General features: G+C 41.6%; 1 protein-coding gene across 1 annotated transcript in view; it reads right to left on the bottom strand.

The window, feature by feature from the left end:
- Nucleotides 1–19,446, bottom strand: part of b3gat2 (beta-1,3-glucuronyltransferase 2 (glucuronosyltransferase S)) — a 48,023-nt gene that overhangs the window by 11,777 nt on the left and 16,800 nt on the right. The window contains exon 2 of the mRNA XM_084375333.1: nucleotides 11,674–11,818. Coding sequence (XP_084231459.1) covers nucleotides 11,674–11,818 — 145 coding nt within the window. The remainder of the gene's footprint in view (nucleotides 1–11,673; nucleotides 11,819–19,446) is intronic.

The raw sequence follows: 19,446 nt of genomic DNA, 5'->3' as shown, positions 1-19,446 counted from the left end.
GCAGACTAAAAAATAGATGTATGAGCTCAAAGTAAAGGTTTTATTATAAATTGTTTCCAGTCTGTCATTATACAAGGCTTTTCAGAGCGCAGTTTTATCATGTGAAGTGTCTCTCTGCCGCACAAAGAGGTTTGGCCTCTATTCTTCTGTCGGTAATCCGCAGGTTATCTGTGTTATTGTGATTGCCACATGAAGTAATTTTGCATTTCTATTAACTGTTGCTCTTGACATTCAGGACTCTTTCCTATGCGATTCTCTCTCAAATTATATTGAAAACAGAAAACTGATGATTGTCAGACCTAAAGCTTGCAAATGCTGGTAGTTGGCCCAAAGCTTAATATGATTGAACTGTGTCGCATTTGTTTGCAGTGCTTTGTCATGTGATGCTCCAGTTTCTCCCTCAACGTCTTCAGAGTTAACATCCAAAGGCAAGAAGGTAGCACAAGTAATAATCCTATCCTATCCCAGGCCAACCATAAAGGAAAGACGGATAATTAAGACTTTAGCTTTTCAAAGGTACTGACTGAATTACAAAAACTTAACCTTGACTTATGCTTTTGTGTTATGGCTTTAAGGTATCAGTGTCATAGCTATTATATGAGGATTTCATGAGATTTTGTTTGGTTATTTTGGTTCTATGTATTGTATTTTAAGTTATTTGCTATTTGAAATGTTAGCAAATATGTACTTTAAGCCAAAAGTGTATATCAGGAGCCTGTGCCATGCAGCTATTATGAATTATGCATGAAATCAATTTCTGTACTTTAAGCTTTTTAATATCTTCCCCACTATGTGATCTGGGACCAAACATGTTCTCCAGATGAAACTGCAAAATGCACTCATTCATAGCCAGTATAGCAAGATAAATGAATCAAGCAGCGTGATGAAAGACACCAAAAAGACACTAAAAATAGCATCTACCCTGTTAGACAGTTTCTGAGGGAGAATCCCCAGAAGCTCGTTACATTTTCCCCACATTTTAAATAATTCCTACGCTCATGTTCTCAGGCATAAGAAGCCTACACATGAAGCCACCACAGTTATCTAGCAGTCGACGTTCACCTCCTCAAAAATGGAACAATACTGGCTAGAAAATGGGGTGAAAAGTCTGAGAATCACTAAAGCTGTCACAATTCATTGTGTGGGGAGGAAAACTTCCATGCAATACATCAAATAGTTTCATCCAAGCGACCAACATCACCTGACGCTACGCCAGCTTTCCCTACACATAATGCACACACCAGTCTAAAAAATATTCTATTTAAAAATATTATCAGCATGCTTTTTTTTTTTATTAGAAATCTTTGAATTACTCCTAATCCTGCTGGATTGTCAAATTTCACAACGAGCTGTCCAGAGGTAACATACAGTGATCAGTACAGTGTCTCGTCCTCTGTGGCATTCCCCTTCAGGACCCCACACTGTAGCCAGTACACCCCAACTGGGCTGAAAACAAATCCCATCAGCACCTTCTCTCCTTCATGCTGCCTCTGGAGTCATTGTCTCAGTCTTCCTGCTGAGTCAGTCGACAGAAATAAGAAAGAAACTGTCGAACCTAAGCCTAATAACCAAGTAGAACTGGTAGGAGCTCACATTGTGTACTATTCTCACTGAGGCCAGTCAAGGAGATAACAGTGCCCAAAACACAACATTTTATACAAGGTCAATTCTCGCAAGCTACAAAATCTTCCTTCTCAAACTATGAATGCGGGACCATTTGTAGGCTGTGAATGAGCTTCGCTGCTAGAAGTAAGAGAAGATCATTAGTCGCATAACTGTGCTTTAAGTAGGGAAGTGATTTGCCCAGCTTAGCATAACCTAGCAGGGGGTAAACAGCCTGGTAAACTTCAAAAATCCCCCTCCAAAGAAATCTAAAACTCACTAATTAACACGCTGTATCTCGTTTGTTTCATCCTTATGCAAACACTAATGTGAAAGCACATTGCACATTGCTGGGTGGACGAATAACCTGCGATATTTTATAGCATTTAACTCCCTCTACAACATTTTACATTAGTATTTGTGTACAGATTAAACAAGGAGATTCTCATTATATTTTTAGCATTTTTTCAAAACTTTAAAAAGAGCCAGGCTTTCTCATTACATCCAGTCTGTAGCTAATCACAGCAACGTGCTCAACCGTTGTCTAACTACCTGTCTTAACAAAAAATGTTGTTTCTAAAATCTAAAATGTGAAACTATTCCTTTAAACGTGGAAAGCATGCATGACCAAACATGGATGTGCTTTCCTTCATTTTCAGTGTTTGGCCAGAACCTAAAGTGTTGGATGTCAGAGCCCTGACACTGCACGAAGCCCGAAGCCTTTTTAAAATGATCTGTGCTTTTTTTTTTTTTTTTGCGACCATTATGTTAGTTATTAAAAAGTCAAACTGACTCAGTGTCAAGTTAATATTCATACAAGCTGAAATCGGTGGCTGCCTGGAAGCTTGGAAAAACACAGAAAATCCCAAAACCATGGTGTAGGCAAATTTAAAGTGTGTGTAATTCATAGTAAATGGGTACGGCCATTAAATGCCCCATCAAGGCATGAAAAATGAAAGTGTAGGTGTAGTTAGGTTTTAAGCAGAGCAGTATTTTTCCGAGGGTTGCTGAAGTTTCCAGTTCAGAGCGTGACCGGAGAATATTTCCAGAAATGTCTGCGATCCTCTGTGCGCAAGGTCTCGACAGAAATGACTGAATATTTATTTATGCAAATCGTTAGTGGGTGGCACGCCTTGGCAATCAGCGCATTAGTGTGGGAATTCACCCCAAATAATTCACCATCCTTCCTTCCTCTCTGTTCCCTCTCCCTCGTGGCTGAACAGCATTTTCTAGGCTGCAGCTGTCCTGAGGTACTGACACATGGCCAGCAGACAGCCGTCCTCTGAGTAATGCGAGTGTCAGCTGGGGTCACACACAGACTGTAGACATGCAAATGGCTTTGCTTATCATCTCTCTATAGGCTTAACTTTGCAGCATTTTAGAACAGGTCAACCATCACAAACAGCCTCACCCTTCATCCTGCACTCACCCACACAAACAGACACAAAAATACACACCAGGGTGAGACTGGGAGCCATTTTAAAGACTCATACAGAAGCAATTGGAGGTTATGCTTTGTACTCTATCCAACAGCTCCAAGCTTTGAAGCTTCGTCCATAACATTGACATTCAGATTCAAAATCAACATTTGAATCCTGCACTGCTGTTGCTTGCATGATGGTTGATTGTTAAGTCTCATACCCAGGTCGTCAAATACAGATGCTGGCTTGGACCGAACCACCAACCCCAAGCATTGGTATTTGATGATCAGGGGATGAGAGAGAATGACAACAGTCTTTCTCCACTTTTAACAGGGCTTTGTAGCAGCAGTCTAAGGACCCTGATACATCACCAATCATCTATGCCCACAGTTGTGTCCTGATAGTTAGTCCTTGTCGGCGACTTTTTGACCGATTAAGAGTGTAGAATCGGCGGCAGAGCTCGTCAGTAAGAGAAATCACTCTGATTGAAACAGAAAAAGAAGGGTAAGCCCACTGAGCCTCGCCTCTTCGCCAGTGTCAAGACATATTTCTGATTCGATATAAACGAGAGTGGTGCTTCTTTATCATAACAACGGTGTGTTTCTGCGGTCCAGAGTCTTCCGGTTTCCCTTTTTCAATGACGAATACGACCACTGGTGCCTGGTTTGGAGACTTATTTCCGCTCACGCAGGTGCGGACATATGAGAAAGTTGGCATACTGCTGTCATCTTTGCGGTGTATTCAAGTGCAGCTTTTTGGCCGAGACAAACGGCGACACGAGGCGATGCAACAGTCAGCCTTCGTTTCTGCAAGTTCTTTGACATTGTTTTGCCGCGTCTGAGTCCTAACAGCACAATAAGCAATAAAAGCACAAAATATAAAATAATCTATTTTGGCTCTAACACGATTACAGGGAATTACTGAAGTCGGGAAGAAAAAAGAGACCATATTATGTACTTGCCTTGGATCACTCTATTCAATTGAGTTTTTATTTAGAGATTTTGTTTGAGGATTTCTTATTCATTTAATTTTTTAGGGTGACCTTGAAATCTGACAACAGACATTCAAAGCTTCATACAAAAGCCTCAACAGAAGCTTTGAATGAAAAAAAAAAAAATATTTACCACTGAGTTTTCTCCATGCCAGAGGCAAACTCTGCAACTTCACAATGCCTTATACGTACACAAAGCCACATACAGACCCTGATATAATACCATTTGTTAGGTTGCTCTGGTATCAGGTTTATTACTGTTGTGTGTGCGATACTGTAGGCTAATCACAGAGATAAATGCAGCTCAGGTGGAGCAGACAGATATGAGAGCAATTACAAGATAGACATCTTCTAACCTGCAGCCAGCCTCAGTGATATGGAGATCAGGGCTTATCTGAGCCCCATTTGCCCAAGAGGCTATCGTCCAGGCTCTGCACTAACTTTGTCCCACTTTACTCCTGACCTACTCTAGCTGACCTATATGACTATATGCATCATTAAATGCCACATTATCCTTTTTGGAGAAAAAAGATTTGCATGTAATTCATCATTCGAGAGAGAGAGTGAGATTAGAGTTTACTGTGTGAGCTCAGCGCCTGTTTCTAGGGGCCCATAACCATTTCAGGAACTACTGAACTTTACCTTTGTTTTTACTGGAGTCTAAATATAGTTCCTCAGCTGTACTTCATGTGGCCAAAATAGACCCTGCCCGCACTGGGGTGGTACTTTCTGATAGCAATGAATGAATTATATGAACAGAATTACAGTACGTAACGCAGACACGGTTTATTCAACATATTAAAGCCACTGACATCAATTTCAGGACGAGCTGAGACAGTTCCTGTAATGTTTACGATGGTTGAACCACCACTTTTTGTGCAACAGAGGAATATTTTGGAAGTGTTGGTCCCGGTTTTGTTAGCTCCTTCTCATGCACACATACTGACACACAGTGATGGTGTCACTCTATTCCACTAATCAACAGGTGCTGGTAACATGTCAAGAAATCCTGCCCCAGCAAAGGCAGCGGAAAAAAGACTCCAAGCTGATAAATAACACATTTCAAACAAAAAAAAAAAATCCCTTTGCAAATGCTTAATGACAAAGGAGACAAATTCTGGCTTGTTGAACCTCAAGGATTATTTAAACACAAAGTTATGTAGCTTATGAGTGAACTAGAGAAAGAAAACTTTGCTTCACTAAATATTAACACAATGAGATTTTTGATAAAAATTCATCAGTAATGTGGATAAAATGACCAAGTGGGTAAAGGCAAGTATTAAGTAGAGCAGTCAGAAAATGACATCGCTTTACTGCAATGCAGACGATTTGTAGTCTAATAATCATAACAAAATAATATTCATATGCTGTCTGGCCCAATTCTAATCCTAATTAACTTCATATTACAGCTATGAAAATCAAACAGGGAACAATACATAATAAGGATCTGATCTGGAGGAAAATAGGTTGATAGAAGAATAAACAAGACGATAAAATGAGATAGAAAACAATGCCTGGCATGGTCTCTCGTGCTTTATTGATTTGTCTCATTGTAGTGTAACCCGAAGCTTTGGCAGCCCGAGGGGATCACTCTGTTGTGCTCTAGGTTTACATGCAAGTATGCAATCAATTTTTTATTTTTGTTTCCTCCCTTTATTCATCCCTTCTCCCCATCTGTGTTCCATCCCATCGCCCTGTGATTCATTTTCAGTTCAGAGGCTGCGATGAAACTCAAAAGAGTTTACCTCCAGGGCAAAAACAGATAGGAGCGCACTCGGCAGCCATGGCGTTATGACAATAAAATCATAAGCCAACAATAAATTAACTGTTTAAGCAACCTCGATCAGCAGGTGTTGTAACACTGCGGTGACAGGCTTCTCTTCTTGTTTCAATAAAGACAAAGACAAATGAAAATCCAAGGAGAGACATGTCCCAGTACCACCCATACAGTTTGATTGACAGGTCACCACTGGGATGTGGGGTACAAAGACACCATGGCAACAAGTACCTGCCTCCAACTGAGACAAAATCAAGCAGAAACACCTTCATCTAATGGCGCTTACAGTACGTGCTGGGTCCAGGAAAGACTGAAGTTGATTCAGAAACAGTCCAAACTTCTCTCAGAAGACAGTAAATGACTCATTTTCCACTAGCACTGTCTGTTCTGCTGTTTGAGTTGAGGAATGAATCCAAATCCAGGCTTTCATATGTCTCTTCAGAAGCCAAAGGAAGACATTACTGACACTACCGCCTTATCTTCTCAAAATTTATCAGAAAATATGAAATCGAAAAACAAGAGAAGGACTGGTTAGTGGTAGGAAATAGGCTTTCAATATCGTGGTATTTCTCAGGTATTCTTGCCTATGTCTGGTCCTTTTATCCCAAGAAAAATCCCTCTCTAACCCAAGATATTTAGTGTGTGTGTCTGCCTCTATATTCACACACTGAAGACTCACTAAAGACTATTGTACTGTCATGCATGTAGTGAAATAAAGACACCTTCTCCAAACCTCATTAATGCTACCACACGACTGTCACTACTAAAACCCAACAGTCTGATCCTGAAATGCCATAATTATGGTACCATAGCAGCTCAACGTTTTACCTCCAGTGGTGTCTTCCAGTTTCTTTTTTCATGCTAAAATGCTGCGAGGCAAACTACATTTTAGAGCGAACAAAGTGGAAATCTGCAAACCAAAAAATATGCAAGAGTTTCAACAAGGGGCTTAATCAGACATGGAGGATGAAGGCTCCATCTCCATACCAGAGTGCAGAGCAGCATTCAAAGGCTGCCGCATCGAGTGAAACAGAATCAGCCTTCTAACTTTAAACTGTACACCACACTGCTGTTATCTAAAGTGCACGCAGAATGGGACAGATTTGTCTTTTCTGGCACTTCACACTGCCTCGGGATGAATTGTGAAGACGATCACAGCGACTTTGACTGTTGTTTTACTACAACATAATATAAACTTGGCAGCACTTTATTTGAAGGGATGTGGCTAAGACTGACCTGACACCATCAGATCCATGACGTAACACCTGTCATTAACACAAAGGGGTCTTTCAATACGAAGGTGACAACCTTCACTACAGTAGCATAATTTGGACATGTCATTAAGATGTCATTAACTGTTATGAGGCCAGTCTGACGCCAGGAAATAAGTACCAAAGTAATTTTTGGAGTTTTCCTTGTTGCTTAAGTAAGCTAACCGCTGCAAACTGTAGCTGTCCCCCATTAGCTAGTTAGCTCAGTTAGCCGTGCAGCTAGTGCTCTTATTAGCTGACTCAACCCCGGTGTGCCAGCTGCCTCTGCCAGTCTGAGGCTTTGTTCGGTCCCGGTGTCGTCTCACTTGGAGCTAGCAGAGTGCGCTGTTTAAACTAAAAGTTTCAAATTGAAATAACTCCAAGTCAGCACAGCCGGACACAATGCGACACAATGCATTAGCAGAGCCAAACTGTCAAATTAAAGTGCATTTTATTGTCACAATAAACACTGTAAGTGACTAAACGTTACAAATGAGAAATTAAGATCCGCACCACTTATTCTTTATCTGCTTCATTTATATTCTGCTAGAAGTGACACACATTTGGCTAATGTCTTTGTCCCCTGTTCAGCTGCTTCTGCTCTGTTCTACTCTTACACCAGTACTTCAGTGCAGGAGGACGGGTCTGTAACCGTTTCTACACGCTGTCTCTATCCTCCCCTCTGCTCCTCTCATCTCACCATCTCAGGAGCAGGGTAAACAGTGGGGTTACTGAGGGTTAAACACTTCTATGTCCTATCTCAGAGAACACTCCTGAGGCACAAGTACCACTTCAGCAAAGGTACAATGTCTTTGTGTTGGTGTGTCTGTGTGCGCACCCACCTTATATTTTTGTGTTTGCTCAGTACATAGATATACATGCATATACTCAATTGCCCTGTTTTGCTAAGATGCTTCCTCTGAAAATTGCGTGTGCATGCCTATCAGTTGAAGTGCTGGCAGGTGCGTGCTTGTGTGCCTTCAACCAGATACATGATTCAGTAATTGCGTGCGTCAGTGTGTGCACGTGTCTATAATCACACACACACGTGCACACACGCACACACTGAGGTGAATAGTACTCCACACACCATCATTGTCCAGGCTCCATTGGGTCTAGCTAAATGAGACAGTGCAATAGATGGGAGGCTTTAGTGATCTGCTAACAATACAGCGCTGTATAACACAATACTATTAGGACACGCACTGGCACTCACTCAGCGCTCTGCAGACACCCCATTGTAAATCCTATGAATAATAATTTAAGAGTGAATAAAGTTTGGGCCGTTCGCTCGGCACAGCCATTGTTGTTCTTGCAGAATTTAAAGCGAAGAAATGCCTCATAACACAGCCACAGCAGTAAATCTTTGCGTTGCAAATTGACAGTGTAATTATATAGCGCCGTGTAAAAGTAAGGCTGATAATTACAGTCAGCATAAGTGTGTGTGTATGTGTGTGTGTGTTTGTGTGTGTGTGTGTGTGTCAGAGTAAGATTAGGTGGAATGGGATGGCTGGAAGGAGGATGGAGGGATGAGATCTTGGGCCGTGGTGGAGCAGAAAAGGTGGAGGAGAGAAAAAGAGATGCTCGCTCTTGTTATCATGGTTTAATTAACACTGATCCCAGGGGCAGACCTGTGCACGTGTGTGTGAAGAGAGTGTGTGTGCATGTGTGTGCTCTGCGGCAGCGCCCTCGGCCATGTCCACATATGTGTTTGGAATGATAAGCACGCAGTCGTCATTTGTATCTTAGATAAAACAACACTTCTACGTTTAATATTATTTATTAACAACTAACGTCTCCTGCAGATGTCTAAATACAGGATATGGCTGAGGTGGAATTAGGAGTGACAGGCTATTATTATTTGGTCAGCGTGATAAATTATTCTCTCTTTGGAGTCCTGAACGCTCCTTCGATTGGCTTTTACTCAGGAGATATGCAGATGTAGATAGATTTATGGAGATGTTCGCTGAGTATTTACTCTCCATTAGAACCATAATAACTACAAGACAAATTTGGACTCACACACATGTGACGTGTGAAGTAATTTGTGGAACACATGTGTTACATTGGTCAGCTATACTTACTTTTTGTTTTTATTTCATAGTATTTGAATGAATATTTGACACAGTGGAAAAAATAAGGTTTTCAACTTGTCTGACAAGTTTGTATGTGGCAAAGTATCATAATGCACCTTTTCTGAGGACATCTGAGTAAAGACCTACTTCTGATGAGGTCGGATAGTTCAGTCATAAACTCTTTCAGCATCAGGCTTTCAGGGAAATTTAGACAGATGAGAGCAGCCCAGATGGGTACACTTTGCTCTTTTGGGTGAAAACAGCCCTAATTTGACTGGTGGTGAATGCTGAGGTCTTTGCTAATTTAATAGCACAAAATTAGACTGCAGTATTGCTCTTTAGGGGTTGATGAGTGTCCTTCCATTCCGACCTCAATCAAAGTGGACACACACACACACACACATCTACCTTAATGGATGTCTTGGTGATGTGTTTCTGTCATCTGTCATTTTTTTCTGTCATTAAGAAACTTTATTTGGCTGTTTCATGATCCGTCCAATATTACAGTTAACTAATCATATCACTGTGGCAGAGCTGAATCACTGCCTCTGCTTTTATAGCTATTTGTGCTAATGAAGAGACTTCACTACGAGCAGAGAGGAGTGGAAAACAGGGCGTTTTTTAGCCGGACTTCCTATTTAACTTTGTGCTTTTTTACGAGGTTTATTATTAGAGAGTAGATCAGCTCAATTAATGTAAATTAATTAAATTAATTATTTTTTGTTTTTTGATGTGCAAAATGCCATGAGGTCGCTTTTAGGCATGGTGCTACTAGTTTTTTTCAATTTGGCGCTGGCAGTTTCACACAAGCCCCCAGAGGGGGCGCCAGGCTTTGAAGCCACTTTTCATAGTGGCCAAACTGTGTAATTACAACGTCAGGTGATGCACTGTGACCCAAAAATACTTTTTCCCATAAGCTTACATTGTGAAAGAAGCATCTGTAAATGGTTTGCTTCTTGGGTCCCACAACACAGAAGATTCAGGTGTTTTCATACACGGGAAGTCAAGCTTTTTTGGCTTCAAAGCGCCACTGAGCAGCTTTCATAGGAATGAATGGGGCTCCGTCTCCAACACTATATCCAGGTTTTAATGAAACGTCCTTGCTCTTGCAGTGTTTGTGTTCACCCAAAAGAGGGCATGGTCACCCTGGTGAAAGGAAAGTGACATATGCCTGCTCTCATCTATTGCGAAATTTCAGAAAGCAAAAGTATTAACAGCAGGACTAGAAAATATCAAATGAAACTGTAACATCAGGGTCAAGGCCTGAAGTATAAAATTAGATTTCAGAGCTACCTTAAAAGACGACATGATGTCGACACCTGTCAGTATAGATAGAAGTCTCTCTTACATGCAGTATCTACTGAACAGACTGACAACACATAAACTGGTGAGCTTCCTGAAACCTCAGACTTTCTTTTTGAGTCTACTGGGTTCTTTTAGTTCTGATCCAATCCAATCTGCATCTTTTCAGAATAGTTTTATTCAACTCTCTGCAATCCTGCTTTGTGATTTATCTCAGGAATAAACAATCAAGCAAAGTTGCACCGAAGCTCCTGTGTGGAGGAGTAACAGTCAGGATGTGAATTGGAAAGATCTGATCTCATTTTCTGGTAAATTAATCCATGAATAAACAGAGGCTCAATAGAAAAGCTGTCCAATCTCTTCAGGTAAACTCATAGAAAGACAGAGCAGCGTTTTGTTTCCTGTTTGTTCTCTGCTCTGATGAAAGCCGGCAGGCCAAAACGGTCCAGTTGACTGTAACTGTTCTGTAATCAATGAACTGATCAATAAAATCGTCCCATGTTTCCACAAGGCGGTGAAGACTAAACAGAGGAACCGTTTCATTTTCACCACCATTTAACAGTTCAGACCAGAATGCCATGAGCTTTCTACAAACAGTTTTTGCCACTCGCCAGGTTTTTACCTCCAGATGTTACATGAATGATCTACTCAGTCCAAATACATTATTAAATCCAGGATAAGTAATAAGGATACAGGGGGTAACTAGACATGGATCATCTACAAAATAAATTCAGTACCAGTCATCCATTTAGTCTTAAGAGAGGCAAGTAAAGCTTTCTTGTAAAGCACCTTATTAAGCCTTATTATTTCCAGTTTGGATTAAGCAAAATTATGTCATCCTTCTGCCAGACCTTTCTTCCAGTTGGGGCACAACACCTCATATTTCACGCTTCCTGGCTGAGTGTTACTCCTCATGATGAGAAATGAGTCGATTTTAGGGAATATCCCTATTTCTGATTTACAATCATTCATGAATGGAACGTGTTCTTTAAATTTGATGTCAATCTACCAACGTTATGAAACAACATGAGTGATGGAGTGGAAAGGTCAGAGGTGAACCACATTCATTAGAAATCAACCTCTGGAGATCTTTCCAGAGTAATTTACATTAGTGTGATGCAAAATTAAAGTCACAACGAAACAAATATGCTGATGACTGCATTGTGAGAAGTCTCCATGGATTTCTCATTAAAGACATTCTGATGTAACACAACGAGTAGTAGTAATTTGATATCTCATTGGAGTTGTTCCTTACCTGCCATGTCGGTGGCGAACGGTCGGTCTGGTCTCCAGCCGGTGTACCAGCCGACAACTTTACCCCCGGACACCAGGGGGCGCTCATACGCTCTACCGCCTACAAATCCCACAGGCCAAATGGACACACCTCGAGTACTGCGCATCTGCAAAGAAGAAAAATACACAACTGCATTAACTCAAGCTAAACATGTACAGATGCATACAGATCAAATGAGACAACACAGTTAAACACAAAGCTGTCCTCTCTGTCCACACCAGAACGGATTGACACTATTTTACTGCAGTTTCATTTAAAACAACAAGGAGCGAACTATGTGTTTTGCATGCAGCTTCCTCAGATTCGCTCTGTGATTAATTGCCAACAGGTGTTTCCTTAAATAATCAGGCGCTGAGCAGCGGAGAATCCAACCAAGTCACATTCAGCAACACAGATACACTTAAAAAAATAATCAGCAAACAATATGCAACAGCCATGACGATTCCACTGTACAAAACCATACATTAACATTTTGTATAATAACATCAGAATACAAAATCAGGGTGATCTGATCAGATCCTTTTAGCTGATGGGAGTGTGCCTGCAAACTCGGGTGACAGGGGAATCAACGGGGCTCACTCAGTCGGCTCAGCCACCTCACAGTAAACACAACTGAACACTAGACTGGGACTGAACACAGCCTCACAGAAGACATGGCAGGTTGGGACAGGAAAGGTGTGAAGCAGCAGACATAGAGGTCTTAGTCAACACTGTTGTTTCTACACACTCTGTTTATAACGTTTGAAACTAAAATTCTGGCCATCTCTTGCAAATTGCGGTCAGACTTGCTGATCAACAATCATTTTCTCTTCTGTCGCAGCACAAGCTCTGCAAAAGCAAACTGGAAGTGAAGTCTGAGCCAACAGCCGATGTCCACTCTGAGCCGATGCAATTAAGTCGAAAAAACCCCAGAAAGAAAGTCAGCGAATCTGCCGGTGACGTTGATCCTGAAATGAATTACCCGTGTGTCAGTTTGTGTGAGTGATTAGAGACCTTTAATTTAATATGAAATGTGGGTGAGAGCAGCATGCAGGGAGTCTGTGGCTAACTGAATAGAAGACTAAATGAAACTGTGCTGTGCGGAGCTGCCTTCCATTTTCACAGTGAATGAATTTGCACACAGCCAGAAGCGGTGCGACGAGAAATGAGACGGAGAGAGAGCGAGATAAAAGACAGGGGGTGTGGGGGGCCGGACTGTGTGAGGACGGCTGAGTTTCTGTGTTGGGAGTATGAGACATCTGTATCCTGCCGTTGTGTGTGGATGCATATATGTGTGTGTGTGAGACTCTATTTTCCAGCCCTGGCCACCCCGAAGCCCGTTCATTCAGACACTGCTCCTCATCGCTCACCCAAACAGCCTCCAGCCAGTCGCTCATGACAGAACAACAGAACAAAACCAAATCAGTAAGCAGCACTGCATTACTGCGCCCAGACTTCACACTGAGTTCTGGCTTTTAAAGCCACGGGAAGCCAAGTGTAGGTATAGCACAGCATATAGAGAGATTTACAGTCCTGTTGCAAACTTCCAAGCTGTCATGGAGGGGAAGACCTGGAGCATGAGATCACAGCATAGCTGAGAATATAACATGGTCCATGGGAAAATAAAAAATAGCTTTACCTCAACTAAAATGTTTTTATTGGTAAATAATTTAGGAGAAATTTGACATTTTTGCAATGTTTGTCTAGCTGGATGAAGACATCAAAAACCAATTACAGCCCAGTGAGTATCCAATCAGATGAAGAAAAGGTTTGTGTTGTTGTACCAGGGAAGGGAAGAACTGTCAGTCAGCCATTGACAGCCTCATTAAAAGATGTCTGCCTCAAGCAAGTGCATATCGAACCTCGCCAGAGTTCAATGACAGACACAGAACTGTAGACGGAGTTGCAAAGAAAGAATAACACAGTTTATATGAACGTGTAGCTCAAAGGCACTGCTGACTGTAGTACTGGCCTCTAACAGATATGTTAATCACTACGCAAATGTACAAGACCCTGACCAGAAAATGTGAGTTAGTGGAGTTTATTGGAGACACCAAGTTTCAGCCATGGACCTTAAATAGGTACCCACAATGTGAAACGACATCCTTGTACTTACAGGCTCCGCTCCATTTAAGTGTGCTGGTGCACCTCTTAAAACATAAGGGCTGGGAAAAGTGTTTAAAGGGAGTGTTATCTGTCAGCCAGCAGCAGCAGCCACCTAATTGTCAGTTGACAAAGCAAACAACAATAAAGGCCTTCAGGGCAAAAGCCATGGTATCTTAGATACTTGACTGCATGGATCGTTATATGCATAATATAAACTTAAGATAAGTCTGACTGACATTGATCAGACTGCTTTTTTTTGTATGATTTGCAGAGTTTCCCACAAATACACTTTACCTGGGCATCTATACTAACAGCCGCCCAAGTATATTCGGCGACCCCTTTAACCATACTTACTTTTATTTTTTAATCCATCCACGAGAACGACGCCTTTCGCAATCTATTAACTTGGTGACAATCAGCCCTCGCTCTTCCCCTCCCATCTACTGTCAATCACGCAAGCTCCGGAGAGGAAGAGAGAGACGCACTCTGTTATTACATCCTTCCTGTAAACACACTGATTGTGTTGCGTCCTCTCCTTTTTAATGTAGGACTACTTGTGCGGTTGTTTTGTACAGGTGCACCAAGTGGACCTGGTTATTGCATTGTCGTTGGGTGCACACTGGGTTTCGATCGGCTAGATAATTAACAATAAGCGTCGCCCACATGCGGCTCACATGCCGTTATGACAACAGAGTCACTGGTGGAACAATCCTAAACGTGTGGTGTGTTATTTGGTCTCCTTTATAAAACGGACTGCTGACAGAAGAAAGCAAATAACGTCGCTGGTAGAGAGAAAACAGAAAGGAGAGGCGAGCCAGAGTGTGTGCATTAAGGTGGACAAATAAAGCAACACTATGTAGGACTAATGAAGGGAAACTCTTAGAGCTATTCTGAAGAAAGATAGTTGATTTTTGAGTCCCCCTCCATCCCAGACCTCCTCCCTTAACAGACATGTGACTCTTCATACTATTTCACCTGACTTCCTCCTTTGCTGCTGTAAAAATTACTACGACCACTCGACCGCACCTAACAACAACCGTAAATATGGGTCGACCTACATGGTCATTTTCATGGGCTGGGGAATTTGATGTCAGACTAAAGGTCCATGAAAGACAACTTGTGTCTCTTAAAAACTCTTGACAGGCTGCAAAATTACTATTTTCTTTATTTCTCCACATGACTTCATTTCCCAAAACACCTGGTCACCAGACTGGTTTAGGTGAGTAATATGTCTAAAATAGAGACCAGCCACGATACATGTCAACATGTTCCCATTATGTGCCGTGACTACTCAGTAGTGATTTCTACATGAGTACTCAGTCCTCAGTGCTCGACCAAGTTTCACACCTGTATCTCACATGGTTTGGTCTAACTGACAAAAGTAGGGATGTCAGTCAAGTTGATATGAAATACAAACACAGAGATTAAAACATTTCCAGATGTTGACTGTTATGTTCAACACACCCCTTCATGATGTTGACTACATATCATGAAAAATATCACATTTCTTCAGCATAGACAAACTGTCAGTATATAAAAAAACGTCACCTCCTGTGTGCCGGAGCAAAGAGCTACTCAGAGTTAAATGTAAAAGCTTTGATGAGCTGACTGAATCCCCTTTGTTTTAAAGCAGAGAGACAAAGAACAGGAAAGGGATATTTATTAATATCAAACTGTCACAGATGATAACTGTAATTATTCATCTTCATGAGGCGCGGTGACTTTATCTTTGGATCCTGCACCTCCAGAGAAGTGGTGAGCATCTCTTCCCCCCTTTCCTTTTCTCTCCTCCTTTCCATCTCTTTCGTCCTGCACCCCAACAAACTCTCCATCAGGGCCCCCGAGTGACGTCAGCAGCTTTGAAGCCGTTTCCCCGTTAATACCGTGGCCCCTTGAGTTTGCCTGCGTGACGCTAAAACCTTTCGCCCGTCGTTTCTCTTTTGCTGCTGTCTGCCTTTCTCTCTCAGGTCATTTTTCAAAGACTCCTCTGCTTTATAAAAAAAAAAGAAACAGATGAAAAGAAAATGTGAGGAAGAAGAAAGGGAGGCTGACTGTGCGCGTCGGTCGTTCCCAGATCATTCCTGGAGTACGATCGTTATTTTGGCTTAGTGGTTAAGTCCTATTTTGACTGCTAATGATCCCCTGGTTTGAATGCTGCACCTCAGAGCAAGCTTAGTGCAGTTTCGCACATTATTAGAGAGTTAGAATGGAAACAGGGTCCATCGCTGTGCAAAGATATTCAGAGAGGCTACCTGTGCGCGCAGGGGACCCAGCTCTATAACATTTTGAGCTGTTTCTGCTTGGCCTGCCTTTAACAAGATCTGCACCACAACATGGTGAAAGACATACATTATTTCGGGCATAAACACACTCAGAAATATCTGTCTTTGTTGTCTTTGGCCTTTGGCACTTTTCAAAGCACATTAAAAGAGTTTTGACAAGCAGCTGCAGCTCTCTGAAGTTTCTCTGCAGTGAAGAAAAAACATGACTGTTTGTTTACATCCTCTAGAAGGTCAAGTCTCCTACAGTAGATGAAATTATTGCCTTATAAACATCTGCATAAAAAACCCATAAACGCTCATAAAGAGCAGAGGGATTTCAGTTTTAGTCCACAACGGCACAATTTAACAACCTAATGAATTTTCACACTGGACCATGTTTGTACATGAGAGAAGGTCAAAAAAGTAATAATGTGTTTAATTCACAGTTCGGGACCGTCAATTTATAAATATTCTCTTGAATTCATGCGTTCTGAAGCTTTTTACACTGTCCCGCTTTAAGGCTCAATCCCATTTCCATTTTCTCGCTTTGGAGTGCCTCCTTGCTCCTCAGAACAGAGTGACATGGTGCAGTGGTTGAAATCTCCCCCTGTGAAATGGGACAACCCTTCAAGACCCTCACAGGTGATCAGTTGTCATCAATCGCGTTTATGTAGACAGGATTTTTTCAATATGTTGTCCTCAGCTTTGGTGATGTCTCCTGTCTCCTGCTTTTATCTCACCGCCATTTGCCATTTATCTGATGGAGATAGGTGTCTTAAAGAGACGGAAGCTTAAATGACACGTTTAGACAGAGGGCGAATAGAGGTGCTGCAGTTAGAGACAGCATGAGAAAAACAATGTTTTGAACATCAACGCATGTAAACATTTTCTAGAAGACAGAAGTATAAACCTGAAATTGAGCAAAGTATGGGACCTGTGGGTGTGGACGTGATTTTGTTGGTTCAGACCAAATCATTCATAGTCCAAAAAATCAGAAGCAAAGACGACTGACGGCTCGCTGAGTAGTTCATTCGACCAATTAGATGCAGGAAGGGTTCAGGCAGATGTCTGACTGAAGGAGTAAGATGTCAATAATCCATTGCACAGCTTAGTTAAAAATGACACCCAGACAAATGCCTGTTGAGCTTCTTCAGACTGCGTTAAATGAGAGAGCTGAGAGCTGCGGGCTGCCAGCACCAGGCTATATCAACAGCACATTATACTGCTGCTTACCCTACTTGTTGTTTTTATAGCTTTCATTTATCCATTATGACTGGACTGTGGCCAGGCGCCACACTGAGTCTGTCTATCTAGGGTGGCAGTGTCATTAGACTCACACTCAGTACCTCTCAAATCTTCATGTTAGAGCGTCTGAGGTTAAAAATCACATTTAAATGACAAGTTAATCTTTGCCCCGGCATACAGAGCAAGTATTTGACAGATGATCAGAGGACGTGCAAGTTCGGTGTCAGTTTAATCAAGCCCAACCTTTCAACAACGCGATGTTCTAATATGAAATATGTTATTAAAAAAAAAAAAAGTTATATTAAACCAGCTTTGGAGACAGTTTTAATCGGATATCAGAATGATACTGGACTGGACTCCTGATGCAAGTGGCAGCTCAATACAGATGTCGTCTCTGTTTTTCATTTTCAACATCAGTGCAGGTTGTCTTTTCAACAACAACTCAATGTCACAATGCTTGCTGGGAGCCAAACAAAGCTGTGGGGTGACAGTGTTTCGACAGATGGTACATTATTCTGCCCGGTGGCGACTGCTTTAGTACATGCTGGTTTTCATGCCACCATCTGCAGATTACTGCTGGCACAAGAAAAGTTTGTAGCACAAACTTGTAGTCTTAACTGTATTTAGGTTGCTTGAGCACACAGTACATGCTGTTTTTACAGCAACTACCTGCCTGGCAGGGACGATGAAAAATACATCAAATAATGTGACAAAAACCGACACAGGGAGAAGAGAAAAGAAAAGAGAAGGGGAGCTCGGTTAAAGCAGTTACAGTCAGGTATGACCAGTTATGGATGCCGAGTCAGAAACCACTGTTCAAGACTGCATTTCAACATTTGTAAGCACGAAACCACTGGATTTTTGGATATTTTTTAGGAGATGCTGGAACATTTTCCAGCCGTGTTTGTGGCAAGAGAGCCGGGTAAGCCAAAAACCATCTTTTCCGAACCCTAAACAAGTATTTTTTGTGCCTAACCCAAACCAGACCATAAGCACAACAACATATGCGTGGTTTACAGAAACCTTCAGTGCCAACATTTATTCTGACGATCAGGTTGCCACAACAGCAGTCTTCAGTCTGGAATGAGGTTCCTGAACAAGGTTAAGTTCAGCCGTTTCCAGACAAGAGCTTTTTATATAAATGAGCACAATGGTTATTATGTCTGCATGCTGTGACGAGTATTGTAATTATCTCCAGTAATGAACCTAAGAGCTGAATGATGAAAGTGGAAGCAGCAGCATTTCTATAAATGACACACATGAGGACAATTGCTTCCACTATCCTCCTTTCACATCTTCGAGTAAAGCTGCTTTCAGAAGCCACATCGAGTTCCAGGTTGACTATAAAATATCTAATATACGATTCTGATACAGCCAGATGCCAAGAAATTTCAACTCTGTGACCCTGCCACTGTAGATATATGCATATAATTATAATCTGTCTGTGGATCCTCACAACAGCACGATTTTTTTTTTTTTTTTTTAAATTTGCATTAGGCACCAATTAAAGTTAATAGGAGTGCGTTGCATCGCATTAAAGGGCAACTTTAATGTAGCCATGGATAATTTAATAGACTCAGTCCAACAGCGCAATATTGCATCGAGGCTTGGTCAGACCAGAATGTGGCAGTGAAGTTCAGCCGTCAGTTAGCAAGCCAAGGCTAGCTAATGGTACAAATAAATTACACACCGTATTCAAGAGACATCACAATCACCTTTTTTTGGCAAAGTATGTGTACACACACGAAAATCTGACTCAGTTGTGACTGGTAGATTAAATTAAAGTGGGCCAGGCTCAGCTAGTAAGCTGCAAAAGCAAACTCTGACTCTCCCTTGTCTTATTTGTCTGATCACCATGTAAATATACACCAAAAGTGAACCTGATCAGATTTCTACCACTACACGCTGAAGTGTATTATGTGATGAGGCACATGTGGGCGCAGTGGCCAGTTGCTCCTTTAAATTCTGCTTCATTTTTGCTGTAAATGTTATTTGTTCAGCTTTATTGCTGTAAACACATATTACCTATTACAGAAATACATCAGCACTGGATAAAAAGTGCAGGTTTTTGATTAAGAGCAGCAGACTTTGAGACAATCACTACCCAAGGCATCTTTCAACCATCCAACCAGACCAACAGGAG

The sequence above is a fragment of the Pagrus pagrus genome (assembly GCF_965226575.1).
Source record: "Pagrus pagrus genome assembly, chromosome: 15".
NCBI lineage: Eukaryota > Metazoa > Chordata > Actinopteri > Spariformes > Sparidae > Pagrus > Pagrus pagrus.
Note: the sequence above shows the minus strand (reverse complement) of the source record. Positions and strands in the feature narration are given on the sequence as shown.